This window comes from Lithobates pipiens, unplaced genomic scaffold (genome assembly GCF_037356315.1).
Source record: "Lithobates pipiens isolate NorthernLeopardFrog02 unplaced genomic scaffold, aLitPip1_a1.2 Scaffold_23, whole genome shotgun sequence".
NCBI lineage: Eukaryota > Metazoa > Chordata > Amphibia > Anura > Ranidae > Lithobates > Lithobates pipiens.
This window is the reverse complement of record NW_027507785.1, coordinates 335,839,674-335,866,690: the sequence shown is the minus strand read 5'-3', so window position 1 is coordinate 335,866,690 and position 27,017 is coordinate 335,839,674. Positions and strand designations below refer to the sequence as shown.

General features: G+C 53.3%; 2 protein-coding genes and 1 non-coding gene across 8 annotated transcripts; 1 reads left to right on the top strand and 2 right to left on the bottom strand.

Moving 5' to 3' along the window:
* Window positions 1–315: 315 nt before the first annotated feature.
* On the bottom strand, window positions 316–5,535 carry MMACHC (metabolism of cobalamin associated C). 6 transcript variants are annotated; one of them, XM_077450788.1, is made up of 4 exons: window positions 5,385–5,535; window positions 3,515–3,709; window positions 3,173–3,325; window positions 316–1,504 (listed from the first exon to the last, which is right to left on the bottom strand). In XM_077450788.1, exons 1-4 carry the CDS (start codon window positions 5,463–5,465, stop codon window positions 1,193–1,195), a joined length of 741 nt encoding a protein of 246 aa, XP_077306914.1. In that variant the 5' UTR covers window positions 5,466–5,535; the 3' UTR covers window positions 316–1,192. The 6 variants fall into 6 exon arrangements, with proteins under 6 accessions (XP_077306914.1, XP_077306916.1, XP_077306917.1 ...); XM_077450790.1 differs by lacking the exon at window positions 5,385–5,535 and adding an exon at window positions 5,075–5,147; XM_077450791.1 differs by lacking the exon at window positions 5,385–5,535 and adding an exon at window positions 4,968–4,986.
* Window positions 5,536–5,596: 61 nt separating this feature from the next.
* On the top strand, window positions 5,597–27,017 carry CCDC159 (coiled-coil domain containing 159). Its single transcript, XM_077450786.1, has 11 exons — window positions 5,597–6,042; window positions 7,207–7,240; window positions 9,203–9,363; window positions 9,576–9,657; window positions 10,426–10,615; window positions 13,798–13,865; window positions 13,962–14,038; window positions 14,722–14,822; window positions 15,946–16,028; window positions 23,076–23,216; window positions 26,209–27,017. Exons 1-11 carry the CDS (start codon window positions 5,977–5,979, stop codon window positions 26,331–26,333), a joined length of 1,128 nt encoding a protein of 375 aa, XP_077306912.1. The 5' UTR covers window positions 5,597–5,976; the 3' UTR covers window positions 26,334–27,017.
* Window positions 22,433–22,539, bottom strand: LOC143928606 (U6 spliceosomal RNA). The gene has a single exon (XR_013262446.1). It is a non-coding gene; the product is annotated as a U6 spliceosomal RNA (small nuclear RNA).

Here is a 27,017-nt window from a genome sequence, read left to right as displayed (position 1 = left end):
GTAATTGTAATGGCCAGCCTTGCAATGCCTCATGGGAAATGTAGTTCCACAACACCTGGAGGGCATCGGGTTGCCTCCCCCTGATATAGAGGAATAGGCTTTGTTCAGATTTCACGTCTGAGGTTTACAACCACTTTTATTGTGCAATATTTTTTTTTAATCCAGCGGTATATTTGTCATGTCAGTCATATTGTGGCCATTCAGCTGATTTATAAATCAGACCTAAAATAATACAAATCCAGGGGCCCCTCCATCAGAAATCAAACATCAAGGAAATATCTATGAATAAAATGTAACAAAACGCACACACAGATCTCGTTTTGTCTGATCTGAAGATCTTTATTGATCTCACATTACAGATAACCAGACAAATGTTCTTTTCCAATTTAGTGTCATCTGAATTCAGCATTTTACTGATATAAAGTCTTTCTTCATGTTGTCAGTTATTTATAAATAAAGATTGCCTAGCAAAAAAAAAAAAAAAAACTAAATAAAATAATAATAATAATAATAATATATGGAAAAAAAACAAAAACAAGGAAAAAAGAAACAAGAAAAAAAAAAAAAAAAAAAACACACAAAACCCCCACACAACCACAGCTTCCTCCTTGTGTAAATATAAATAGAATCAGATTTGAGACATTGATACAATTTTCTTCTCATTGATCACACGAACATAAATATCTAAAAATAAAGATCAGATTCTTCATCAGGAAGACTCTTCAGTTATTATCCTCCTGTTATTATTATTACAAAATAAAGATTTATTTATTTTTAAAAGTTCTAAAATTCAGTTTACCCCCCCTGATGGCGGGGAACCCTGAGCACATCTAGTAACAGCAGTGGGGGAGGGGATTGCTCGGTGGGTAAAGTGTCCGGAAATCTACTGGGGAAAGATGAGAGATTGGAAGACGGGTCAAAGGTCACTCCATCTATGCATGGGTGGTCCAAGAGATTCCAATGGCAATAGTCATGACTCCGCCCCTCCTGTGACATCATGATGTAGGTGTCACTCCGCAACGATTTGTCTATACGCTGGGGGGGGGGGAGGGGACACCGCCATTTTGGTTTGTAACAGTAAGTGGGTGGAAGGAAAGATTCCTGGTGGGAAGAGGTAGAATGTGCTACAGGAAATGTGATATCAGTTATGGACGGAGCCGCCCTTCAACCTGAGAATGACTTTTTTTGAGGTTCAGCAGGGGGGGCTGGGGGGCAGGTGCCCCCACACTTCCAGCAGCTTCATCCTCTCCGCGGGTGGGGTAGAGAAGTAAAGCGTCTGGTCCTCGGAGTACTTCTCCTCCGCCGGCAGCACGTCGCGGTACTTCCCGTCCCGCCAGTTAAAGTTGAAGTTCTCCAGCAGGCGGATGCGGTCCTCCCGGCTCGGGACGCAGTCTATAGGGTCCAGCTTCTCCAAGCCAGGGGCCCGGACTTCGGTAAACACCAGCACAGCGCGGATGGCGAACCAACCGCCATAGATCGGGTGAATGCAAACGCCGAACATCTTCTGCAACAAGAAGAATAATACAAAAAGGAGGAATTAGAAACTGGAAAACAGCAAATCCAACAGAGGGGGACACCTGGTGGACAGTCTGAGGAACTTCAGCCAAAATAAAAGCCTTTATAAGAAAAAAATAAAATAAAACAAATGCTCTTCACCCTCTCTCCTCCCCTCCCCTAGGGGCTCCTAAGCCTCTCTCCTCCCCTAGGGCTCCTCACCCTCTCTCCTCGTGATTCCTCTCCTCCCCTCCCCTAGGGGCTCCTCAGCCTCTCTCCTCCCCTAGGGCTCCTCACCCTCTCTCCTCGTGATTCCTCTCCTAGGGGCTCCTCGCCCTCTCTCCTCGCGATTCCTCTCCTCCCCTAGGGGCTCCTCACCCTCTCTCCTCGCGATTCCTCTCCTCCCCTAGGGGCTCCTCAGCCTCTCTCCTCCCCTAGGGCTCCTCACCCTCTCTCCTCGTGATTCCTCTCGTCCCCGAGGGGCTCCTCACCCTCTCTCCTCGTGATTCCTCTCGTCCCCGAGGGGCTCCTCACCCTCTCTCCTCGTGATTCCTCTCGTCCCCGAGGGGCTCCTCACCCTCTTCTCCCCGTGATTCCTCTCCTGCCCAGGACTCCTCACCCTCTCTCCTCGTGATTCCTCTCCTCCCCTAGGGGCTCCTCACCCTCTCTCCTTGCGATTCCTCTCCTCCCCTCCCCTCCCCTCCCCGAGGGGCTCCTCACCCTCTCTCCTCGTGATTCCTCTCGTCCCCTAGGGCTCCTCACCCTCTTCTCCCCGTGATTCCTCTCGTCCCCTAGGGCTCCTCACCCTCTTCTCCCCGTGATTCCTCTCCTGCCCAGGACTCCTCACCCTCTCTCCTCGCGATTCCTCTCCTCCCCTAGGGGCTCCTCACCCTCTCTCCTCGCGATTCCTCTCCTCCCCTCCCCTCCCCGAGGGGCTCCTCACCCTCTCTCCTCGCGATTCCTCTCCTCCCCTAGGGCTCCTCACCCTCTCTCCTCGCGATTCCTCTCCTCCCCTAGGGCTCCTCACCCTCTCTCCTCGCGATTCCTCTCCTCCCCTAGGGCTCCTCACCGTCTCTCCTCGTGAGTCCTCTCCTCCCCTAGGGGCACCTCATCATCTCTCCTCATGATTCCTCTCCTCCCCTAGGGGCTCCTCAGCCTCTCTCCTCCCCTAGGGCTCCTCACCCTCTCTCCTCGTGATTCCTCTCCTCCCCTAGGGCTCCTCACCCTCTCTCCTCCCCTAGGGCTCCTCACCCTCTCTCTTCGCGATTCCTCTCCTCCCCTAGGGCTCCTCACCCTCTCTCCTCGTGATTCCTCTCCTCACCTAGGGCTCCTCACCCTCTCTGCTCGCGATTCCTCTCGTCCCCTAGGGCTCCTCACCCTCTTCTCCCCGCAATTCCTCTCCTCCCCCAGGACTCCTCACCCTCTTCTCCCCGCGATTCCTCTCCTCCCCCAGGACTCCTCACCCTCTTCTCCCCGCGATTCCTCTCCTCCCCCAGGACTCGTCACCCTCTTCTCCCCGCGATTCCTCTCCTCCCCCAGGACTCCTCACCCTCTTCTCCCCGCGATTCCTCTCCTCCCCCAGGACTCCTCACCCTCTTCTCCCCGCGATTCCTCTCCTCCCCCAGGACTCCTCACCCTCTTCTCCCCGCGATTCCTCTCCTCCCCCAGGACTCCTCACCCTCTTCTCCCAGGGATCTTCAGGTACGTCTTTCCTCTGGTAATAGTAGGCAGCTCCGGACACATGGGCCGCTGTCTGCATGAGGACTTTGGGTCGCCGGTTGGGGTGGAGCTCGTAGTCGTAGATGATGTCCACTTGGTGGGATGGGAAGTGCTGAAGGACACACAGAGGACCAATCAGATACAACAGAGTCCATCACATGACACAATATTACGTCTCCTAGTGACAGGTTCTCTTAAATTCTGTTACTTTGTAGAATCCCCCCTCCCCCAGGGATCGGACTTCTGTTCACTCAACCAATAGGATGTGACGCAGTACAGTGAATGCGGCGTTCCGTGTTACCTCCTTGGCCAGCGTCATGTGATGGGCGACGCACTGGTCGATCGGATCCTGAAGACTCTGAAGCTTCTTCTCCTTCAGGAAAGGTCTGAATGAGTTCGTAAACATGGAGGGGGCGCTAATCACCACAAACGCCAGCGTGTCCCCGGGGTACGAGAGGTGGAAGACGGGGTCCAGGACCGCATTGTACCAACCCACCTGAAATGAGAAGAACTCCGGGAATAAATCATGCAGGGGTCTTACCCACTGAGCCAGTTCTATCATCGTATGAGATCTACCCCACTGAGCCACATCACACCACAGGCACAGAGGGGCAAAACACACCTGAAAAGGGGTATATCTGGAACCCATAGGGCTGTAGCACCCTCAGTGGCAGGGTGGGGTGATAAAAAAACCTCGAAGGAGCAGGTGGGTGTAAAACACACCTGGAAAGGGCAGATCTGGAACCCATATGGCTGCAGCTCTCCCTGGTGGTAGGAGGGGGGGGTGGTAATACACACCTGGAAGGAATATATCAGGAACCCATAGGGCTTTAGCGCCCCCCCCCCCCCCCCCCCCCCGTGGTAGGAGGGGGTAATACACACCTCAAAGGGGTAGATATGGAACCCATAGGACTGTAACGCCCCCAGTGGTAGGAGGGGGGGGGGGGTAATACACACCTGGAACCCAAAGAGTTTTAGCGCCCCCTAGTGGTAGGAGGGGGTAATACACACCTGGAAGGGGTAGCTGTGGAACCCATAGGGGTGGGGGAGGGGGTAATACACACCTGGAAGGGGTAGATATAGAACCCATAGGGGTGGAGGGGGGGTAGTACACACCTGGAAGGGGTAGATATAGAACCCATAGGGGTGGAGGGGGGGGTAGTACACACCTGGAAGGGGTAGCTGTGGAACCCATAGGGGTGGGGGAGGGGGGTAATACACACCTGGAAGGGGTAGATATAGAACCCATAGGGGTGGGGGAGGGGGGTAATACACACCTGGAAGGGGTAGATATAGAACCCATAGGGGTGGGGGAAGGGGGTAATACACACCTGGAAGGGGTAGATATAGAACCCATAGGGGTGGAGGGGGGGGGGGTAGTACACACCTGGAAGGGGTAGCTGTGGAACCCATAGGGGTGGGGGAGGGGGTAATACACACCTGGAAGGGGTAGCTGTGGAACCCATAGGGGTGGGGGAGGGGGTAATACACACCTTGAAGGGGTAGATCTGGAACCCATAGGGGTGGAGGGGGGTAATACACACCTGGAAGGGGTAGCTGTGGAACCCATAGGGGTGGAGGGGGGGGTAGTACACACCTGGAAGGGGTAGCTGTGGAACCCATAGGGGTGGGGGAGGGGGTAATACACACCTGGAAGGGGTAGATCTGGAACCCATAGGGGTGGAGGGGGGTAATACACACCTGGAAGGGGTAGCTGTGGAACCCGTAGGGGTGGAGGGGGGGGTAGTACACACCTGGAAGGGGTAGATGTGGAACCCATAGGGGTGGAGGGGGGGGGGTAGTACACACCTGGAGGGGGTAGATGTGGAACCCATAGGGGTGGGGGGGGGGTAGTACACACCTGGAAGGGGTAGATGTGGAACCCGTAGGGGCGGAGGGGGGCAGTACACACCTGGAAGGGGTAGATGTGGAACCCATAGGGGTGGGGGGGGGGTAGTACACACCTGGAGGGGGTAGATGTGGAACCCATAGGGGTGGGGGGGGGGGTAGTACACACCTGGAAGGGGTAGATGTGGAACCCGTAGGGGCGGAGGGGGGCAGTACACACCTGGAAGGGGTAGATGTGGAACCCATAGGGGTGGAGGGGGGGTAGTACACACCTGGAGGGGGTAGATGTGGAACCCATAGGGGTGGGGGGGGGTAGTACACACCTGGAAGGGGTAGATGTGGAACCCGTAGGGGCGGAGCGCCCCCTGCAGTCTCTCTCGGATCTCCACGTGTTCTTCTTCCATCTCTTCTCTCCATACAGGTCAGAAGGGGGCGTGGTGGAGGTGTGTACCAGGAGGGGCGGGGTTCCCTCGTTAGGCACCGCCCAGTGTCATATCCCGCCATCCCCCGCGTCGGCCGTTACAGTAACCCAGGAAACGCAGGAAGAAAGCGACCAACCAGGAGACAGCATAGAGGTTACTCGGCTCTACCGGCCCAATCAGAAGACAGGACACGGTGTAGGTAAACTCTGCCAAGCGAATCAGGAAAGAGGACGCTGGGGGAGGGCCGCCGGGTAAGAGGCCAATCAGGCGAGAGAGCTCGGAGCACGCCGACTGCGGGAACCAATCAGAGAGGGAAAACAAAGTAAGAGCAGCCAATTAGGGGAGAGCTGGGAGAGAAACACAGAGGGGCGGATAAAAGGTGGATTGTCTCCTCTGTCATTCCCTCTACAGCAATATTGGGGGACACCGACCTCCCCTCCCCCTCACCGCCCCCCGAGATCTGTTCTTCTCTGTCAGGTGATTGGAGGACATCATGAGTTGGGACCGGCAGGTGGGCTCCGTCCTCTCCGCCATGGACGACAATGTGGCCAAAATCAAGGTAGGAAGAACGATCGACTCCATCCTGGGGACCACCACCCCTCCCCCTCCATCCTGGGGGGGTTCATCCCCTCCCTCTCCATCCTGGGGGGGTCCATCCCCTCCCCCCTCTATCCTGGGGGGGTCCATCCCCTCCCCCTCCATCCTGGGGGGGTCCATCCCCTCCCCCTCCATCCTGGGGGGGTCCATCCCCTCCCCCTCCATCCTGGGGGGGGTCCATCCCCTCCCCCTCCATCCTGGGGGGGGGGGGTCCATCCCCTCCCCCTCCATCCTGGGGGGTCTATCCCCTCCCCCTCCATCCCCTCCCCCTCCATCCTGGGGGGTCCATCCCCTCCCCCTCCATCCTGGGGGGTCCATCCCCTCCCCCTCCATCCTGGGGGGGTCCATCCCCTCCCCCTCCATCCTAGGGGTCCATCCCCTCCCCCTCCATCCTGGGGACCACCACCCCTCCCCCTCCATCCTGGGGGACCATCACTTCCATCCTGGGGGGAGCCCATCCCCTCCCCACCCCTCCATCCTGGGGGGACCACCGCCCCTCCCCCCCCCTCCATCCTGGGGGGACCACCGCCCCTCCCCCCCCCCCCTCCATCCTGGGGGGTCCATCCCCTCCCCCCCCCTCCATCCTGGGGGGACCACCGCCCCTCCCCCCCTCCATCCTGGGGGGACCACCGCCCCTCCCACTCCATCCTGGGGGGACCACCGCCCCTCCCGCTCCATCCTGGGGGGTCCAGCGCCCCTCCCCCTTCCATCCTGGGGGGTCCAGCGCCCCTCCCCCTTCCATCCTGGGGGGTCCAGCGCCCCTCCCCCCCATCTATCCTGGGGGGACCACCGCCCCTCTCCCCCCCTCCATCCTGGGGGGTCCTCCATCCTGAGGGGTCCACCACCCCTCCATCCTGGGGGGGGTCCTCCACCCCTCCATCCTGGGGGGTCCATGCATGCACCCCTCCCCTATAGGGGTTTATGGCTGTAAGGCCCCTCCCTCTTCATTATGAGAGTTCATAGCTGTACAGCTCCCCCCACCTTTTGATCCTTTAGGGGGGTTCACAACTGTAACACCCCCTTCCCTATGGAAGTCCAGGTCACACCCCCTCCTTGCCAGAGGTCCCCGGTTGATTATTATTATTTTTTTGGGGGGGATTAATTTGTCTTTTCTTCCTCATTACAGGACAGACTGTACAGCCGGGCGGAGCTAAGTAAAGGTAAGTCTGGTGGGTGGGGCTCATACTGTGAGTGGCGGCTGTGGAGGAGGAAGTGTAATCTCCCCTGGGGTCAGAGGTCACAGTAAGGACTCGGTTATTGTCGGAGGTTTGATGCCGGTTATCGTCGGAGGTTTGATGCCGGTTATCGTCGGAGGTTTGATGCCGGTTATCGTCGGTGGTTTGATGCCGGTTATCGTCGGTGGTTTGATGCCGGTTATCGTCGGAGGTTTGATGCCGGTTATCGTCGGAGGTTTGATGCCGGTTATCGTCGGAGGTTTGATGCCGGTTATCGTCGGAGGTTTGATGCCGGTTATCGTCGGAGGTTTGATGCCGGTTATCGTCGGTGGTTTGATGCCGGTTATCGTCGGTGGTTTGATGCCGGTTATCGTCGGTGGTTTGATGCCGGTTATCGTCGGTGGTTTGATGCCGGTTATCGTCGGTGGTTTGATGCCGGTTATCGTCGGTGGTTTGATGCCGGTTATCGTCGGAGGTTTGATGCCGGTTATCGTCGGTGGTTTGATGCCGGTTATCGTCGGTGGTTTGATGCCGGTTATCGTCGGTGGTTTGATGCCGGTTATCGTCGGAGGTTTGATGCCGGTTATCGTCGGTGGTTTAATGCCGGTTATCGTCGGTGGTTTGATGCCGGTTATCGTCGGTGGTTTGATGCCGGATATAGTCGGTGGTTTGATGCCGGTTATCGTCGGTGGTTTGATGCCGGTTATCGTCGGTGGTTTGATGCCGGTTATCGTCGGTGGTTTGATGCCGGTTATCGTCGGTGGTTTGATGCCGGTTATCGTCGGTGGTTTGATGCCGGTTATCGTCGGTGGTTTGATGCCGGTTATCGTCGGTGGTTTGATGCCGGTTATCGTCGGTGGTTTGATGCCGGATATAGTCGGTGGTTTGATGCCGGTTATCGTCGGTGGTTTGATGCCGATTATCGTCGGTGGTTTGATGCCGGTTATCGTCGGTGGTTTGATGCCGGTTATCGTCGGTGGTTTGATGCCGGTTATCGTCGGTGGTTTGATGCCGGTTATCGTCGGTGGTTTGATGCCGGTTATCGTCGGTGGTTTGATGCCGGTTATCGTCGGTGGTTTGATGCCGGTTATCGTCGGTGGTTTGATGCCGGTTATCGTCGGTGGTTTGATGCCGGTTATCGTCGGAGGTTTGATGCCGGTTATCGTCGGAGGTTTGATGCCGGTTATCGTCGGAGGTTTGATGCCGGTTATCGTCGGAGGTTTGATGGCGGTTATCGTCGGTGGTTTGATGGCGGTTATCGTCGGTGGTTTGATGGCGGTTATCGTCGGTGGTTTGATGGCGGTTATCGTCGGTGGTTTGATGCCGGTTATCGTCGGAGGTTTGATGGCGGTTATCGTCGGTGGTTTGATGGCGGTTATCGTCGGTGGTTTGATGGCGGTTATCGTCGGTGGTTTGATGGCGGTTATCGTCGGTGGTTTGATGGCGGTTATTGTCGGTGGTTTGATGGCGGTTATCGTCGGTGGTTTGATGCCGGTTATCGTCGGTGGTTTGATGCCGGTTATCGTCGGTGGTTTGATGCGGATGCCGGTTATTGTCGGAGGTCGGATGCCGGTTATTGTCGGATGCCGGTTATTGTCGGAGGCCGGAGGTTTGATGCCGGTTATTGTCGGAGGCCGGAGGTTTGATGCCGGTTATTGTCGGAGGTTTGATGCCGGTTATTGTCGGAGGTTTGATGCCGGTTATTGTCGGAGGTTGGAGGCCGGTTATTGTCGGAGGTCGGAGGTTGGAGGCCGGTTATTGTCGGAGGTTGGAGGCCGGTTATTGTTGGAGGTCGGAGGTTTGAGGCCGGTTATTGTCGGAGGTCGGAGGCCGGTTATTGTTGGAGGTCGGAGGTTTGAGGCCGGTTATTGTCGGAGGTCGGAGGTTTGATGCTGGTTAATGTCGGGGAATTGCTCAGCTTATTTTTTCTTCTATCGCTGTTTACAGGAAATTATCGCTTTGATTCACCACAGTTACTGCGACCTCTGTATGAGGACGCCCCCCCTAAACCCGCCTCTCCGTGTGTACCGATAACATACAACTTAGCGCCGACGGTCTCCTCAGAAGACATGGTGACCCTAAGCAGCCAGCTGCTGTCCCAAGCCAAGGTAAGTGACCGACCCCTTTGTCATAAACTACATGCATGGGACGTGGGAGGTTAGGTGGTATGAGGAGATCGGGAAGGGCTGGGGGTGGGGTGGTGTTGGGGGGGTGGGGTGTGTTAGGAGGTTGGGGGTGGGGAAGTCAGGAGGGTCAGCAGTGTCTGAAATTTCCTAAAGTAGGTATTTTAAGCCTTCATTAGAGGCTTTCTCTCCCACAGATGATCACCTCCCTGCACCAAGCGATCGGACGTCTAGAACAAGACCGAGACCACCATGTGCAGAGGATACAGAGCCTGGAAGGTGAGCGGTCAGGATCTGTGCTGTGATTGGTGTAATTCAGAGAAAGTCATGATGTGTAAGGAGCCATATGTCCCTTGGCTCCTCCTCCAATGTTCACCTCTAGTACTTCTCCAGATCCTCTCCCATCCTCTGGAACTCCTCACCCCAATCTGTCCGACTATCGCCTTCTATGACCTTTAGGTAATCCCTAAAAAAAAAAAAAAAAACTTCTGTCTTCATGGAAGCCTATCCCTTCCTTCCTTCCTTCCTTCCTTCCTTCCTTCCTTCCTTCCTTCCTTCCTTCCTTCCTTCCTTCCTTCCTTCCTTCCTCCCCTTCTTTCCTTTTTTCCTCCCTTCCCTCCCTTCCCTTCCTTCCCTTCCTTCCCTTCCTTCCCTTCCTTCCCTTCCTTCCCTTCCTTCCCTTCCTTTTCTTCCTTTTCTTCCTTTCCTCCCTTCCCTCCCTTCCCTTTCCTCCCTTTCCTCCCTTCCCTCCCTTCCCTCCCTTCCCTCCCTTCCCTCCCTTCCCTTCCTTCCCTTCCTTTTCTTCCTTTCCTCCCTTCCCTTCCTTCCCTTCCTTCCCTTCCTTCCCTTCCTTTTCTTCCTTTCCTTCCTTTCCTTCCTTCCCTTCCTTTCCTTCCTTCCTCCTCTAACCCGTCGTAATGTAAAGCACTGTACACACTGGACACTATATAAACCCCATATAAGAATTTAGTAACGGTGGAAGTCGGGGGCCCCTCTAGTCCATCAGTTGCCTTCTCCCACCAACTCACCATTTCATGTATTGTGCAGAGGAGGTGCGCCGGCTGGCCGCTGTGCGGGGAGACGTGACGGAGTCACTACTGGACAGGCGGGTGGAAGGGCTAAGACAGGAGATGTCGTGTGAACTGCGCCACCTGCAGGACATAGTGAGGGAGCCGCCGCGGGTTGCCAGCCCATCCCTGCGATCCGCAAGCAGCATCCTACAGGAGGTCAATGAGAAGTACGTTTGGAACACACATCAGTAGGATGTCAGAGCTTGCTTTCCTTCCCCTCTCCTCGTCCTCCCTTCACCTCTCTTCGTCCTCCCTCCCTTCCCCTTTCTTCGTCCTCCCTCCCTTCCCCTTTCTTCGTCCTCCCTCCCTTCCCCTTTCTTCGTCCTCCCTCCCTTCCCCTCTCTTCGTCCTCCCTCCCTTCCCCTCTCTTCGTCCTCCCTCTCTTCCCCTCTCTTCGTCCTCCCTCTCTTCCCCTCTCTTCGTCCTCCCTCCCTTCCCCTCTCTTTGTCCTCCCTCCCTTCCCCTCTCTTTGTCCTCCCTCTCTTCGTCCTCCCTCCCTTCCCCTCTCTTCGTCCGTCCTCCCTCCCTTCCCCTTTCTTCGTCCGTCCTCCCTCCCTTCCCCCTCTCTTCGTCCTCCCTTCCTTCCCCTCTCTTCGTCCGTCCTCCCTTCCTTCCCCTCTCTTCGTCCTCCCTTCCTTCCCCTCTCTTCATCCTCCCTCCCTTCCCCTCTCTTCGTCCGTCCTCCCTCCCTTCCCCTCTCTTCGTCCGTCCTCCCTCCCTTCCCCTCTCTTCGTCCGTCCTCCCTCCTTTCCCCTCTCTTCGTCCGTCCTCCCTCCCTTCCCCTCTCTTCGTCCGTCCTCCCTCCCTTCCCCTCTCTTCGTCCGTCCTCCCTCCCTTCCCCTCTCTTCGTCCGTCCTCCCTCCCTTCCCCTCTCTTCGTCCGTCCTCCCTCCCTTCCCCTTTCTTCGTCCGTCCTCCCTCCCTTCCCCTTTCTTCGTCCGTCCTCCCTCCCTTCCTTCCCCCTCTCTTCGTCCGTCCTCCCTTCCTTCCCCTCTCTTCGTCCGTCCTCCCTCCCTTCCCCCTCTCTTCGTCCTCCCTTCCTTCCCCTCTCTTCGTCCTCCCTTCCTTCCCCTCTCTTCGTCCTCCCTTCCTTCCCCTCTCTTCGTCCGTCCTCCCTTCCTTCCCCTCTCTTCGTCCGTCCGTCCTCCCTTCCTTCCCCCTCTCTTCGTCCGTCCTCCCTTCCTTCCCCTCTCTTCGTCCGTCCTCCCTCCCTTCCCCTCTCTTCGTCCGTCCTCCCTCCCTTCCCCTCTCTTCGTCCGTCCGTCCTCCCTCCCTTCCCCTCTCTTCGTCCGTCCGTCCTCCCTCCCTTCCCCTCTCTTCGTCCGTCCGTCCTCCCTCCCTTCCCCTCTCTTCGTCCGTCCGTCCTCCCTCCCTTCCCCTCTCTTCGTCCGTCCGTCCTCCCTCCCTTCCCCTCTCTTCGTCCGTCCGTCCTCCCTCCCTTCCCCTCTCTTCGTCCGTCCGTCCTCCCTCCCTTCCCCTCTCTTCGTCCGTCCGTCCTCCCTCCCTTCCCCTCTCTTCGTCCGTCCGTCCTCCCTCCCTTCCCCTCTCTTCGTCCGTCCGTCCTCCCTCCCTTCCCCTCTCTTCGTCCGTCCGTCCTCCCTCCCTTCCCCTCTCTTCGTCCGTCCGTCCGTCCTCCCTCCCTTCCCCTCTCTTCGTCCGTCCGTCCGTCCTCCCTCCCTTCCCCTCTCTTCGTCCGTCCGTCCGTCCTCCCTCCCTTCCCCTCTCTTCGTCCGTCCGTCCGTCCGTCCTCCCTCCCTTCCCCTCTCTTCGTCCGTCCGTCCGTCCTCCCTCCCTTCCCCTCTCTTCGTCCGTCCGTCCGTCCTCCCTCCCTTCCCCTCTCTTCGTCCGTCCGTCCGTCCTCCCTCCCTTCCCCTCTCTTCGTCCGTCCGTCCGTCCTCCCTCCCTTCCCCTCTCTTCGTCCGTCCGTCCGTCCTCCCTCCCTTCCCCTCTCTTCGTCCGTCCGTCCGTCCTCCCTCCCTTCCCCTCTCTTCGTCCGTCCGTCCGTCCTCCCTCCCTTCCCCTCTCTTCGTCCGTCCGTCCGTCCTCCCTCCCTTCCCCTCTCTTCGTCCGTCCGTCCGTCCTCCCTCCCTTCCCCTCTCTTCGTCCGTCCGTCCGTCCTCCCTCCCTTCCCCTCTCTTCGTCCGTCCGTCCGTCCTCCCTCCCTTCCCCTCTCTTCGTCCGTCCGTCCGTCCTCCCTCCCTTCCCCTCTCTTCGTCCGTCCGTCCGTCCTCCCTCCCTTCCCCTCTCTTCGTCCGTCCGTCCGTCCGTCCTCCCTCCCTTCCCCTCTCTTCGTCCGTCCGTCCGTCCTCCCTCCCTTCCCCTCTCTTCGTCCGTCCGTCCGTCCTCCCTCCCTTCCCCTCTCTTCGTCCGTCCGTCCGTCCTCCCTCCCTTCCCCTCTCTTCGTCCGTCCGTCCGTCCTCCCTCCCTTCCCCTCTCTTCGTCCGTCCGTCCGTCCTCCCTCCCTTCCCCTCTCTTCGTCCGTCCGTCCGTCCTCCCTCCCTTCCCCTCTCTTCGTCCGTCCGTCCGTCCTCCCTCCCTTCCCCTCTCTTCGTCCGTCCGTCCGTCCGTCCTCCCTCCCTTCCCCTCTCTTCGTCCGTCCGTCCGTCCGTCCTCCCTCCCTTCCCCTCTCTTCGTCCGTCCGTCCGTCCTCCCTCCCTTCCCCTCTCTTCGTCCGTCCGTCCGTCCTCCCTCCCTTCCCCTCTCTTCGTCCGTCCGTCCGTCCTCCCTCCCTTCCCCTCTCTTCGTCCGTCCGTCCGTCCTCCCTCCCTTCCCCTCTCTTCGTCCGTCCGTCCGTCCTCCCTCCCTTCCCCTCTCTTCGTCCGTCCGTCCGTCCTCCCTCCCTTCCCCTCTCTTCGTCCGTCCGTCCGTCCTCCCTCCCTTCCCCTCTCTTCGTCCGTCCGTCCGTCCTCCCTCCCTTCCCCTCTCTTCGTCCGTCCGTCCGTCCTCCCTCCCTTCCCCTCTCTTCGTCCGTCCGTCCTCCCTCCCTCTCTCTTCGTCCGTCCTCCCTCCCTTCCCCTCTCTTCGTCCGTCCTCCCTCCCTTCCCCTCTCTTCGTCCGTCCTCCCTCCCTTCCCCTCTCTTCGTCCGTCCTCCCTCCCTTCCCCTCTCTTCGTCCGTCCTCCCTCCCTTCCCCTCCCTCCAGGTGTCTGCCTTCCTCCTGATTTTCCCTGGTGATATCTGCCTTAATCCCCACCTCCACCCCCAGCTTTTCCTCAGTGGTGTCTTTCTTCCTCCCCTCCCCCTTTTCCCCGTGGTATCTGCCCCCCCCCCCCCCAGTGTTGTCCGCCTTCCCTCTGGAAACATGCCATGCGCCCCTCCGTTGCTTTATTGCGGCATTCTTGTGTTTTGCAGTAAGCGGCTCCTTTGGAAGGAATATGAAAGTCTGCGCAGAGACACCGACTATCTGCATCAGAGATTACGTGAGTGTCCTCTGACTCTTGTGCGGGGTGTTGGGGGGCAGGTTCTCTTCATCAGGTGGCTCATCAATTGGTCCTCTCTCTTCTCTCTCCCACCAGGGCGGCAAGAAGACGACATTCTGCGGCAGATTTCAGATGGACAAGAACTGAAAAGAGCGCAAGAAAGGAACGCCTGTGTGAGTGCGGTGCCGCATTGTGGGGAAAATTCTCCAACATTAAATGTGTTTCTATAGGAAAGAACAAAAATGTAATCTAGTACAGCTTACCAGTCCCTAGATGTGGTGGCTGCATTCGTTTTCTTTTTTCAGACTTCTTTTGCTTTTTATTTTGATTTGGTCATCCTGCCACTTCCTGTCCTAAGGTGACAACACTCACTGCACTGTATGGAGTCGCACTAGGCTGCTCTCCTGATTTGGACTACAAACACCTCCTCACATCTGCTGGGTCAGGCAAAAAGGGGTTAATTTGTGTATTATGTCAGCAAACAACTGTGAGATGCCGCCTCCTCTTTATTTATTTTTTATTTCCTTTTACAATAAACTTTATTAATATCAGACCAAGTGTAAAAAAAAAAGTAATCAGGGTCAGGCGTCTCCGACTCACAATTTGGGTGTAAGACCATACTGTGGGCAAAAAATTATACGTCTGAGAAACCCTGCTCGCTCTTTTCCTCGCTTTTCTGGTACTAATCAAGTTTATTGTGAAATGAAAAAAAACTGATGGGAGGAGACAGATCCCAGAAAGACGAGCACCCACGGGCCAATCGCTGCCCTTTGTGAATATTTGTCTTGGTTATGTTATAATCTGCTACATCTGTGCTGGAAAATCTCCAATAATAATTGGTCTTTGTGTTGCGCAGGCTCTGGAGGGGTTACTGAGCACCCATCAGATGCAGACGCAGGAGCTGAGCAGAACGCGGTCAGACGCACAGATCGTTCAGAGAGATCTACTGCAGATCAGGTAGCTGTGTAAAATCATGCTTCCGTGTGTAGAGGGGAAAGTTCTTTTCACTTCAAAAATGAGAAAAATTGTAACTATATTTGATATATTGGACCATGCATTAGTGGTGTGGGCAGGTGTCCCCGTCAGGAGTCCCTCCTTGCATCGGGTGTCCCCGTCAGGAGTCCCACCTTGCATCGGGTGTCCCCGTCAGGAGTCCCACCTTGCATCGGGTGTCCCCGTCAGGAGTCCCTCCTTGCATCGGGTGTCCCCGTCAGGAGTCCCTCCTTGCATCGGGTGTCCCCGTCAGGAGTCCCTCCTTGCATCGGGTGTCCCCGTCAGGAGTCCCTCCTTGCATCGGATGTCCTCGTCAGAGTGCCCCCCCCCCTTTTTACATCAGGTGTCCCCATCAGAGTCCCCCCTTACATCAGTGTACCCCTATATTGAGAAATATAGTATCTATTTGGGACTTTATATGAGGTAATGACCATTTAGGTCATATAGCTCAATCCCTGTCTATTAAGACTGTCATAAGGGGAAGGGGACAAGGGCAACCAACTATCAATAATCTATAATCAATCAATCTATTATTGATAGTTGGTTGCCCCTGGAGACTACATGCTTCATACAAAGTCCCAACCTTTCCCTTGTCCCCTTATACAAAGTCCCAACCTTTCCCTTGTCCCCTTCCCCTTATGACAGTCTCAGTGTACCCCTATAAATCAGTTACCCCATCACAGTGCCCCTATGCGCTCGCAGCTCTCCTGGAATGAAGGCAGCTTCTCCTTCTTTTCTCCAGTCATTTGATAAGTCACATGACAAAGGGCGAGAGGACGGACAGACTGCCCTCATTCCTCAGTGCTGCACTGAGATGAGTTTTGAGTGTTGGCTGTCTATCGCCCCCTGCAGGCTGGAGGGGGGAGAAAGCCTAATTCTTCCTCCAGCAAGTTGTCAGCAGCTGCTCCTTGTGACCAGAATAAAATGGAGATCACTACCTTCAGTAAGGAGCGGCACCAGGAGTGCACCAACCAACCCCCCCCCCCCCCCGCCCGCCCTTGTGTCAGCCCTGGGGGAGGTCTCAATAGGAAATGAGATGAGTTTGTCGTTTAGTCAAAGATTTCATGATTTCCTGGTCTGTCTGCAGGTCAGCGATTGGAGATCTGAAGGAAGAGGTGAGAATTCTGGAAGGAAAAGTCTCTGTGAGACCCGCCAAAGCAGACCGAGCGGGTGAGTGTAATACTTAAATCAGGGAGACTTATCAATGCGGGTGTACGCCCCGTTCCCAAATCTGGGGGGACCCTACATGATGGAAATGGATGTAACAGAAGGTTGGGGGTCAGATAGAAATATACATGGGGGGGGGGGAATTCAGATGGCCTTTTAAAGGGTGAAATCTGGAGGGCGGAGTCACCCGTTTGGCTTCTTTAAAGTGTTTCTCCCGCCAAAAACAAACATTTGTATGTACAGAGTGTATTCCCTCCAATGAGTTCTGCTATTCCGCCCGCCTTCTTCCTTCATTCCTTCATTCATATCCCTGAACTATCACCAGTTCATCCCGTCAGTTTCCAGTAGAGAGCTGTATTTCCCCTGGAGGGCCGACAACGCTTTCTGGTGGCCATTAAAATCACCTTGGCGTTGTCAGTGCTTCCCTCATTCACTGCAGTGATTCAAAACCCCGCCCACTTCAGTGTTGTCACTTCCCTCATTTTTATTGTAATGAGGAAGTCCCCGCCCACCTCAGCATTGTCACCCCCCCACAATTATTGTAATGAGTTAAGATCCAAACCCACCTCAGAGTTGTTGGCACTTTCCCCCATGTAATGATCCAAGTCCTCGCCATCCTTGGTGGCATTTCACTTCCCTCGTTTATTGCAATGATTCCTGCCCACCTCATTGTTATCGCCACTTTCCATATTCATTGCAGTAATTATTACATTGCAGTCTCTGCTTATCTCAATGTTGTTGGTGCTTTCCACATTCATCACAACAATGCAATTCCTCACCAGTTCCGGCATTGTTGGAGCATTCTGCATTTCAAGTCCCCGCCCACCTCAGCGTTGTCGGGGCTTCCCGCATTCATTGCAATGATCCAAGTCCCCGCCCACCTTGACATTGTTGGGACTTCCCGCATTCATTGCAATGATCCAAGTCCCCGCCCACTTGATTTTTTTGGCTCCTCCATGTCTTTATGTCCGAGTTGAAGGTATTTCCACAGCGATTAGGGAACTATTTCACAAAGAAAGTGACAGCCGCTTCTGAACTGCCATAAGGCTGCTGGTTGTATTGTACATTCCCTACTAACTTCATGTCTTAGATACGTGACATCAAGATAGGGAGGAGCCAGACAGCTAAATATACACTGAAAGCAGAAATGTATACAATAATAATTTCAGGCAGACGATGCCCTCCCACATACCTACAGCGGGTACCCTACACCCCTGCAGATACACCATTTGGGGCTGATCTGAGGTCTGATGTGTGTGTCTTGGGGCTGATCTGAGGTCTGATGTGTGTGTGTGTCTTGGAGCTGATCTGAGGTCTGATGTGTGTGTGTCTTGGGGCTGATCTGAGGTCTGATGTGTGTGTGTCTTGGGGCTGATCTGAGGTCTGATGTGTGTGTGTCTTGGGGCTGATCTGGGGTCTGATGTGTATGTCTTGGGGCTGATCTGAGGTCTCATGTGTGTGTCTGGGGGCTGATCTGAGGTTTGATGTGTGTGTCTTGGGGCTGATCTGAGGTCTGATGTGTGTGTCTTGGGGCTGATCGGAGGTCTGATGTGTGTGTCTTGGGGCTGATCTGAGGTCTGATGTGTGTGTGTCTTGGGGCTGATCTGAGGTCTGATGTGTGTGTCTTGGGGCTGATCTGAGGTCTGATGTGTGTGTGTCTTGGGGCTGATCTGAGGTCTCATGTGTGTGTCTGGGGGCTGATCTGAGGTTTGATGTGTGTGTCTTGGGGCTGATCTGAGGTCTGATGTGTGTGTCTTGGGGCTGATCTGAGGTCTGATGTGTGTGTCTTGGGGCTGATCTGAGGTCTGATGTGTGTGTCTTGGGGCTGATCTGAGGTCTGATGTGTGTGTGTGTCTGGGGGCTGATCTGAGGTCTGATGTGTGTGTCTTGGGGCTGATCTGAGGTCTGATGTGTGTGTCTTGGGGCTGATCTGAGGTCTGATGTGTGTGTCTTGGGGCTGATCTGAGGTCTGATGTGTGTGTGTCTGGGGGCTGATCTGAGGTCTGATGTGTGTGTGTGTCTTGGGGCTGATCTGAGGTCTCATGTGTGTGTCTGGGGGCTGATCTGAGGTTTGATGTGTGTGTCTTGGGGCTGATCGGAGGTCTGATGTGTGTGTGTCTTGGGGCTGATCTGGGGTCTGATGTGTGTGTGTCTTGGGGCTGATCTGGGGTCTGATGTGTGTGTGTGTGTCTTGGGGCTGATCTGGGGTCTGATGTGTGTGTCTTGGGGCTGATCGGAGGTCTGATGTGTGTGTCTTGGGGCTGATCTGAGGTCTGATGTGTGTGTGTCTTGGGGCTGATCTGAGGTCTGATGTGTGTGTGTCTTGGGGCTGATCTGAGGTCTGATGTGTGTGTCTTGGGGCTGATCTGAGGTGTGTCTTGGGGCTGATCTGAGGTCTGATGTGTGTGTCTTGGGGCTGATCGGAGGTCTGATGTGTGTGTGTCTTGGGGCTGATCTGAGGTCTGATGTGTGTGTGTCTTGGGGCTGATCTGAGGTCTGATGTGTGTGTCTTGGGGCTGATCGGAGGTCTGATGTGTGTGTGTCTTGGAGCTGATCTGAGGTCTGATGTGTGTGTGTCTTGGGGCTGATCTGAGGTCTGATGTGTGTGTGTCTTGGGGCTGATCTGGGGTCTGATGTGTGTGTGTCTTGGGGCTGATCGGAGGTCTGATGTGTGTCTTGGGGCTGATCTGAGGTCTGATGTGTGTGTGTCTTGGGGCTGATCTGAGGTCTGATGTGTGTGTCTTGGGGCTGATCTGAGGTCTGATGTGTGTGTGTCTTGGGGCTGATCTGAGGTCTGATGTGTGTGTGTCTTGGGGCTGATCTGGGGTCTGATGTGTGTGTCTTGGGGCTGATCTGAGGTCTCATGTGTGTGTCTGGGGGCTGATCTGAGGTTTGATGTGTGTGTCTTGGGGCTGATCGGAGGTCTGATGTGTGTGTCTTGGGGCTGATCGGAGGTCTGATGTGTGTGTGTCTTGGGGCTGATCTGGGGTCTGATGTGTGTGTGTCTGGGGGCTGATGTGAGGTCTGATGTGTGTGTCTTGGGGCTGATCGGAGGTCTGATGTGTGTGTCTTGGGGCTGATCGGAGGTCTGATGTGTGTGTGTCTGGGGGCTGATCTGAGGTCTGATGTGTGTGTGTCTGGGGGCTGATCTGAGGTCTGATGTGTGTGTCTGGGGGCTGATCTGAGGTCTGATGTGTGTGTGTCTTGGGGCTGATCTGAGGTCTGATGTGTGTGTGTCTTGGGGCTGATCTGAGGTCTGATGTGTGTGTGTCTTGGGGCTGATCTGAGGTCTGATGTGTGTGTGTCTTGGGGCTGATCTGAGGTCTGATGTGTGTGTCTTGGGGCTGATCTGAGGTCTGATGTGTGTGTCTTGGGGCTGATCTGAGGTCTGATGTGTGTGTGTCTGGGGGCTGATCTGAGGTCTGATGTGTGTGTGTGTGTCTTGGGGCTGATCTGAGGTCTCATGTGTGTGTCTGGGGGCTGATCTGAGGTTTGATGTGTGTGTCTTGGGGCTGATCGGAGGTCTGATGTGTGTGTGTCTTGGGGCTGATCTGGGGTCTGATGTGTGTGTCTTGGGGCTGATCGGAGGTCTGATGTGTGTGTCTTGGGGCTGATCTGAGGTCTGATGTGTGTGTCTTAGGGCTGATCGGAGGTCTGATGTGTGTGTGTCTTGGGGCTGATCTGAGGTCTGATGTGTGTGTCTTGGGGCTGATCGGAGGTCTGATGTGTGTGTGTCTTGGGGCTGATCTGAGGTCTGATGTGTGTGTCTTGGGGCTGATCGGAGGTCTGATGTGTGTGTGTCTTGGAGCTGATCTGAGGTCTGGTGTGTGTGTCTTGGGGCTGATCTGAGGTCTGATGTGTGTGTGTCTTGGGGCTGATCTGAGGTCTGATGTGTGTGTGTCTTGGGGCTGATCTGAGGTCTGATGTGTGTGTGTCTTGGGGCTGATCTGAGGTCTGATGTGTGTGTGTCTTGGGGCTGATCTGAGGTCTGATGTGTGTGTCTTGGGGCTGATCTGAGGTCTGATGTGTGTGTCTTGGGGCTGATCTGAGGTCTGATGTGTGTGTCTTGGGGCTGATCGGAGGTCTGATGTGTGTGTGTCTTGGGGCTGATCTGAGGTCTGATGTGTGTGTGTCTTGGGGCTGATCTGAGGTCTGATGTGTGTGTGTCTTGGGGCTGATCTGAGGTCTGATGTGTGTGTGTCTTGGGGCTGATCGGAGGTCTGATGTGTGTGTGTCTTGGAGCTGATCTGAGGTCTGATGTGTGTGTGTCTTGGGGCTGATCTGAGGTCTGATGTGTGTGTGTCTTGGGGCTGATCTGAGGTCTGATGTGTGTGTGTCTTGGGGCTGATCTGAGGTCTGATGTGTGTGTGTCTTGGGGCTGATCTGAGGTCTGATGTGTGTGTGTCTTGGGGCTGATCGGAGGTCTGATGTGTGTGTGTCTTGGGGCTGATCTGAGGTCTGATGTGTGTGTGTCTTGGGGCTGATCTGAGGTCTGATGTGTGTGTGTCTTGGGGCTGATCTGAGGTCTGATGTGTGTGTGTCTTGGGGCTGATCGGAGGTCTGATGTGTGTGTGTCTTGGAGCTGATCTGAGGTCTGATGTGTGTGTGTCTTGGGGCTGATCTGAGGTCTGATGTGTGTGTCTTGGGGCTGATCGGAGGTCTGATGTGTGTGTGTCTTGGAGCTGATCTGAGGTCTGGTGTGTGTGTCTTGGGGCTGATCTGAGGTCTGATGTGTGTGTGTCTTGGGGCTGATCTGAGGTCTGATGTGTGTGTGTCTTGGGGCTGATCTGAGGTCTGATGTGTGTGTGTCTTGGGGCTGATCTGAGGTCTGATGTGTGTGTGTCTTGGGGCTGATCTGAGGTCTGATGTGTGTGTCTTGGGGCTGATCTGAGGTCTGATGTGTGTGTCTTGGGGCTGATCTGAGGTCTGATGTGTGTGTCTTGGGGCTGATCGGAGGTCTGATGTGTGTGTGTCTTGGGGCTGATCTGAGGTCTGATGTGTGTGTGTCTTGGGGCTGATCTGAGGTCTGATGTGTGTGTGTCTTGGGGCTGATCTGAGGTCTGATGTGTGTGTGTCTTGGGGCTGATCGGAGGTCTGATGTGTGTGTGTCTTGGAGCTGATCTGAGGTCTGATGTGTGTGTGTCTTGGGGCTGATCTGAGGTCTGATGTGTGTGTGTCTTGGGGCTGATCTGAGGTCTGATGTGTGTGTGTCTTGGGGCTGATCTGAGGTCTGATGTGTGTGTGTCTTGGGGCTGATCTGAGGTCTGATGTGTGTGTGTCTTGGGGCTGATCGGAGGTCTGATGTGTGTGTCTTGGGGCTGATCTGAGGTCTGATGTGTGTGTCTTGGGGCTGATCTGAGGTCTGATGTGTGTGTCTTGGGGCTGATCTGAGGTCTGATGTGTGTGTGTCTTGGGGCTGATCTGAGGTCTGATGTGTGTGTCTTGGGGCTGATCTGAGGTCTGATGTGTGTGTCTTGGGGCTGATCTGAGGTCTGATGTGTGTGTGTCTTGGGGCTGATCTGAGGTCTGATGTGTGTGTCTTGGGGCTGATCTGAGGTCTGATGTGTGTGTCTTGGGGCTGATCTGAGGTCTGATGTGTGTGTCTTGGGGCTGATCTGAGGTCTGATGTGTGTGTCTTGGGGCTGATCTGAGGTCTTGGAGCTCATAGTATTGATATTCTTCATCCATCATCTCCGCATTCTCCTCCTGATATCAAAGTTCTGATATTTCCCATGTCAGTAAACCACTAAACTCTCTAATCTCTGCTGTCCAATAGATCACCAGATACAGAGGGCCCTTGGAATGTGATATCTCTATATTCTCCTATATACTGACATGTTATTATTATATCCGGATCTATTATGTGACTTCTATACCTTTTTATCTCAGGCACTTTGTACGGATTACCTTTTGAACCTTCAATAGATACAAACTGAACTCCATGCTCACCGCATGTTAAAATATTGTTATAAAAAAACGCCAGTAGCTTTGCAGTGAGTCTTTTAATGTTTAACATTTTTGCAATGGCGTGTATTTATTTTATTTTTTTTTCAATAGATCAAAAACGTTAAATGTGGGGGGCCACGTTTTTGAGCGTTTATCAACATTTGAGAGTTTTGCGGTTTTTTTTTTTTTTTTTTTGTTTTTTTTTTATTAATTTATTTCTTTTGTGGTCAGAAAAACGACTCCTGAACGTGATTTCTTGGCGTTCAGAAAACAGCCCATAAACTCCACTGCTAATAAAAGTTCAAAAACGTCTGTGTTTGCACCTAGGATAACATGGAGGGGAGTCTATGGGCTGCTTAAAAAAAAAAAAAAAAAAAAAAAAAATGAGCTCCAGTGTGCATGGAGCCTAAAGCTGAAGTTTAGTGTTTCTTATTTGTCAATTTTTTATTTTAATAAATTTTTTTTTTATGGAACGCTTCACAAATTTATGTGTCATCATTGCGCAGAGGCCATGCTAATCTTCTCTGTATCGTTCCAAGTCTAGTATATGTACTGCTGAAGCCGGCACTTTTTTTTTTTTTTTTTTCTCGGCACCAAGGACAGTACTTTCAATGAATGAAAAGTGTCCCACATGCGGGTGGGGGCCATGCCCAATCTAAAACTCCCCCCTCCCCCCCCCATACACCACAGAAGCCACGCTATTATGTCCCACAATAAAATGCACACCCTAAAAATGGAGGAGGTGGACCAATCGTCTCTACAGACATCATCAGAGGAAGCCGTGTGAAACGCGTCGCTTTTTTGCCATATACTCATGTATTTGTTTTTATGATCTCCTGAAATGTATTGAATCGGATGGGGAGTGCAGCCGTTCCCTTTTTTTTTTTTTTTTGTCCACTTAATACATAAAGATTATATAAAAAGACCAATAAATCCATCAATGAAATCGCTTTTAGCATCACTAAATCTTACTTTATTCTACATATATATCCCCCTCCCCCCTTCTATAAAGTAGTAGAACCCGGACGCGGTGTACGGAACAATAAAGGAAATAAGAAAGCCTGTTGTCTCATACAGTGACATCATCTCTCTGCTTGTCTGCAGGACCGCCCAGATCTGCCAGGAAGCCAATCAGCAAATCGCCATCGCTGTCCTCGCTGGAAGACGCCCAATCGCAGCTCAGCCTGGCTGACATCAGCTCCGAGGACACGTCCTGCAGTCTCAGTGTCCCCGCAGTCTCTAGAGGTATCTGCTCAGCCCTATAACTGTATGAATGAGACCCAGAGTTCTCCATCACCTCCTCCTGAATCTCCCGGCTCTGCTTGGTTTCTGTTCAATCCCCTGTAAAGAAACGCTGAGGCGAGGTTAGTCCAGTCTCTGAATGGCGATCCACAGTGGGTTGCCTTTTTAGAGGGTGGCTAAGCGATTATGGCTTGACCCCCGTATAATTGTAAGGCCGCGTTGCACTGGTGGCGCCATCTGTCAGCTTGTCACGCTGTGTTTAAATTTTGCCATAGCTATGAGACAAACTGTTACACCACAGCATGTGAATAGCGCCCCCCCTGCTGGCTGTATTATAGACTTCAGGCTGGTTGTCAGGGGCAGTAAAACCACATCATAACTGCCTGCTTTTACTGCCCCTCACCCATGTGAAGGAAGCCTAATGTAAAGTAGAACTCTTCCACTCAATGTTATTGAGACGGGGAGAGGTTCTGTAGTCCTGTCCTGTCCGAGCACTTGATTGGCTATCGCAAACGCAGACCAGGAGTTGTCGGTGACAGCGTTGTTGTTGTGCTGGGAACGCGCAGTGGGAGCAAAGAACCTCGAAGCCGCATGGAAGCAGATGTGTAGTGCCTGAGTGTTAAGGCCCACCCTCTCTGCTGCCGCACATATCCAGCCATGCGCATTCTGCTCAAGGTCTCTGTGATCAGGAGCCAGTGGGATAGGCTCCAGGTCAGATGACTATTGTGACAGCCAATCACAGTGATCATGTGATGGGGAAGACGGGAGACATATGGACCGTGATTACTCTGTGTGTATGTAAATGTTTGTGCTAACATTTACATGCACAAAGCGCAAATTGACTTTATTAAAGTACAAGAGCCACTGTCCAAGCAACAGAAGGAGCCCAAGCCCCTTCCTTTAGAAGTTGCCTGCATCCTAGCATCGGAGGATTGCAGACAGTAATGGTGGCCTGTGTCCTAGCAACGGAGGATTCCAGACAGTAATAGTGGCCTGTGTCCTAGCAACAGAGGATTGCAGACAGTAATAGTGGCCCGCGTCCTAACAGAGGATTCCAGATAGTAATAGTGACCTGCGTCCTAGCAACGGAGGATTGCAGACAGTAATAGTGGCCCGCGTCCTAACAGAGGATTCCAGATAGTAATAGTGACCTGCGTCCTAGCAACGGAGGATTCCAGACAGTAATGGTGGCCTCCGTCCTTGCAACGGAGGATTCCAGACAGTAATGGTGGCCTCCGTCCTAGCAACGGAGGATTCCAGACAGTAATAGTGGCCTGCGTCCTAGCAACGGAGTAGTCTAGGCAGTATTGGTGGCTTGTACCCCAGAAATGGAGGGATGCTTGGTAGCTTTCCATCTATGTTCCAGCAATGGAAGGACACTAGGTGGCTTTCTGCCTGCATCCTAGCAACAGGAGATGCTAGACAGCTTCCTTAAGAAGCCTCCTGCATCCTAGCAGCAGGGTCATTTATGCTGCAATGATATATGCATGTAAACGTTGCTTGCACATGATATGCATACAGCGTTCCAGAAAGGTCCAAGCAATGGAGGACGTTGCGCGGCAATAGTGTCTGCGTTTCAGCAATTCGAAGTAGGCTAGGTGACTTTCTGCCTGTATCCTGGCAACATAGGTTGCTAGGTGATTTTTAAGAAGCCGTTTGCGTCTTAGTAATGGTCATTTATGCCTTTTTTTTTTTTTTTTTTTTAAAGCTGTATTCATTTAAAATGTAAATGTTGCATGCATTCAGAGCATTTTTATTCAGGCTTCTGCCAGCAAGATCTTAGTGTCAGGGGATGCTGGGCAGCAATAGCAGCTGTGTCCCAGCAATGGAAGGATGCTGGGTGGTTTCCTGCCTGCGTCCTAGGAACGGAGGATGCTAGGTGGTTTTAAAAAAAGCCACTTGCATCGTAGCAACAGGAACATCTTGGTTGTAACCCATCGCTTTTTTTTTTTTTTTTTTTTGCTAACCTTCTTTATGTGTTTCTGAATATCTCAGAACTCTTTTTCCAGTTGAAGAGCTTTTCCTAGACTGGCTGAATTCTGGGTCAGCCATAGTAACATTGTTCTTGTGTAACTTATAGAGACCTCCAGTGGTTGTCATGGGAAGCGCAGCGGATACCCAGGGAGGTGGTTTAAAGTGGTTGTAACCCGAAAAAAAAAAATAAGGGATCCCGTGCCCTTATAGCAGTGCTTGTGCTGTCTGACCTGCCTCTTTGGAAGCGCTAAAAACGTGGCTGATCCTGCCTGGTACTAGCCCACGGACAAGCGGGAGAAAGGCGTTGCACTGTTGTGGGCCCCGTATCCATTATAGAAAGGATAGGGAACGTTGACCTTTAGAAAAGGTTATATATATATATACATATTTATTATTATTATCTTTAGTGTGTGTTTTCTGTAGAGGATGTAGTATGGATAATAAATCTACAAAACACATCCACCTAAAATAGAAAATTGCCTCAAGGGACATGTAGAAAGCAGATAAAGCAACAAAGTCGCATGAAAAGATACATAATATATTTTATCAAAAAGCAGGGGAAGAAAGATGAGGGAATGATCTCAATCACAGAGGTATAAATAGCGCACAATAATCTCTGTATAGACAAAGCACTGATGAAAAAATTGCATGTCTATATTATTCCCCCCAAAAAAACAAAAATACTCATCGAATATGAATATATGTGGAAAAAATAAAAATAAAATATGTGTGCAATGTGTGTATGTATGTATGTGCCACTGAGGGACCCGAGAAGAGGAGGATCGGGGGGCCACTCTGAAAAACCAACTGCCTAGGAGGTGGTAAGTATGACGTGTTTAAAAAAAGAAAAAAAAAAAACACAAAAAAAAAATGGAACCTTCACAACCCTTTAAAAAAAAAAAGGGGGGGGGGGCTGGAAAAACAAAAGAAAATAAAGCTTCCCCGTTGCCATGGAGACGGCTCGGTGGACAGTACACGGTGTCGCTCTGTAACTGTTGATTATCTTGTTTTGTGCCTGCAGGGTCCCGGGATAAATCCAGCAGCGGCCGGAAAACGCACAGCGACCTCAGCGATAGTAATCAGAGCGATGACGACCTGGGCGACCTTTCCGACAGCCCGCCGGAGCTGAATTTCAGTGACTTGTGACGCCCCCGCCTGGGCGGAGGAAGTAATCGTCCAATAAACAATGCAGGACTGCTCGATGGAAGAAGGACATTCGCTGGCTTTTACAAGACTTTGTGAGTGGAGGAGGACTGGGGGGGTGGTCTGTAGCCGTGGTCCTCAAGTGCCCCCAACAGGCCAGGTGTGCAGGTTTTCCCTTCTCTTGCTCAGGTGCTTTTATATCAGTCGATGGTTTTGTATTTTGGACAGTTATTTTATCAAAGAACAATTCCCAGAACCCGGCCTGTTGGGAGCCACTGATCTAAAACAAGCCTGTCACTGCAGAAGACAAGCAACGCCAAAGTATATTTTCGGTCATTTTTAATCCCCGGGTCACGTAAAAAAAAATACAAATTCACTGCAATATTGGCCCTCAATCTGGAGCTTGTACCTGCAGTAATTGCTTTCTTCCACTAGATGTCTCCAGTCTTCTGGGCTGAATGATGGAGCCGCACACCTGTGATCCCGAGGAGGAGTAGAGTCACAATCACTCCTTTACCCACTTCAGACCCAGAAAGGATTTACCCCCTAACTGACCAGGCCATTTTTTTGCAATACGGCCCTTTGTTGCTTTAACTGACAAACGCATGGTCATGTGACGTTGTACCCAAACAAAATTTTATGTCCTCCCCCACAAATAGAACTTTTATTTTGGTGATATTTGATCAC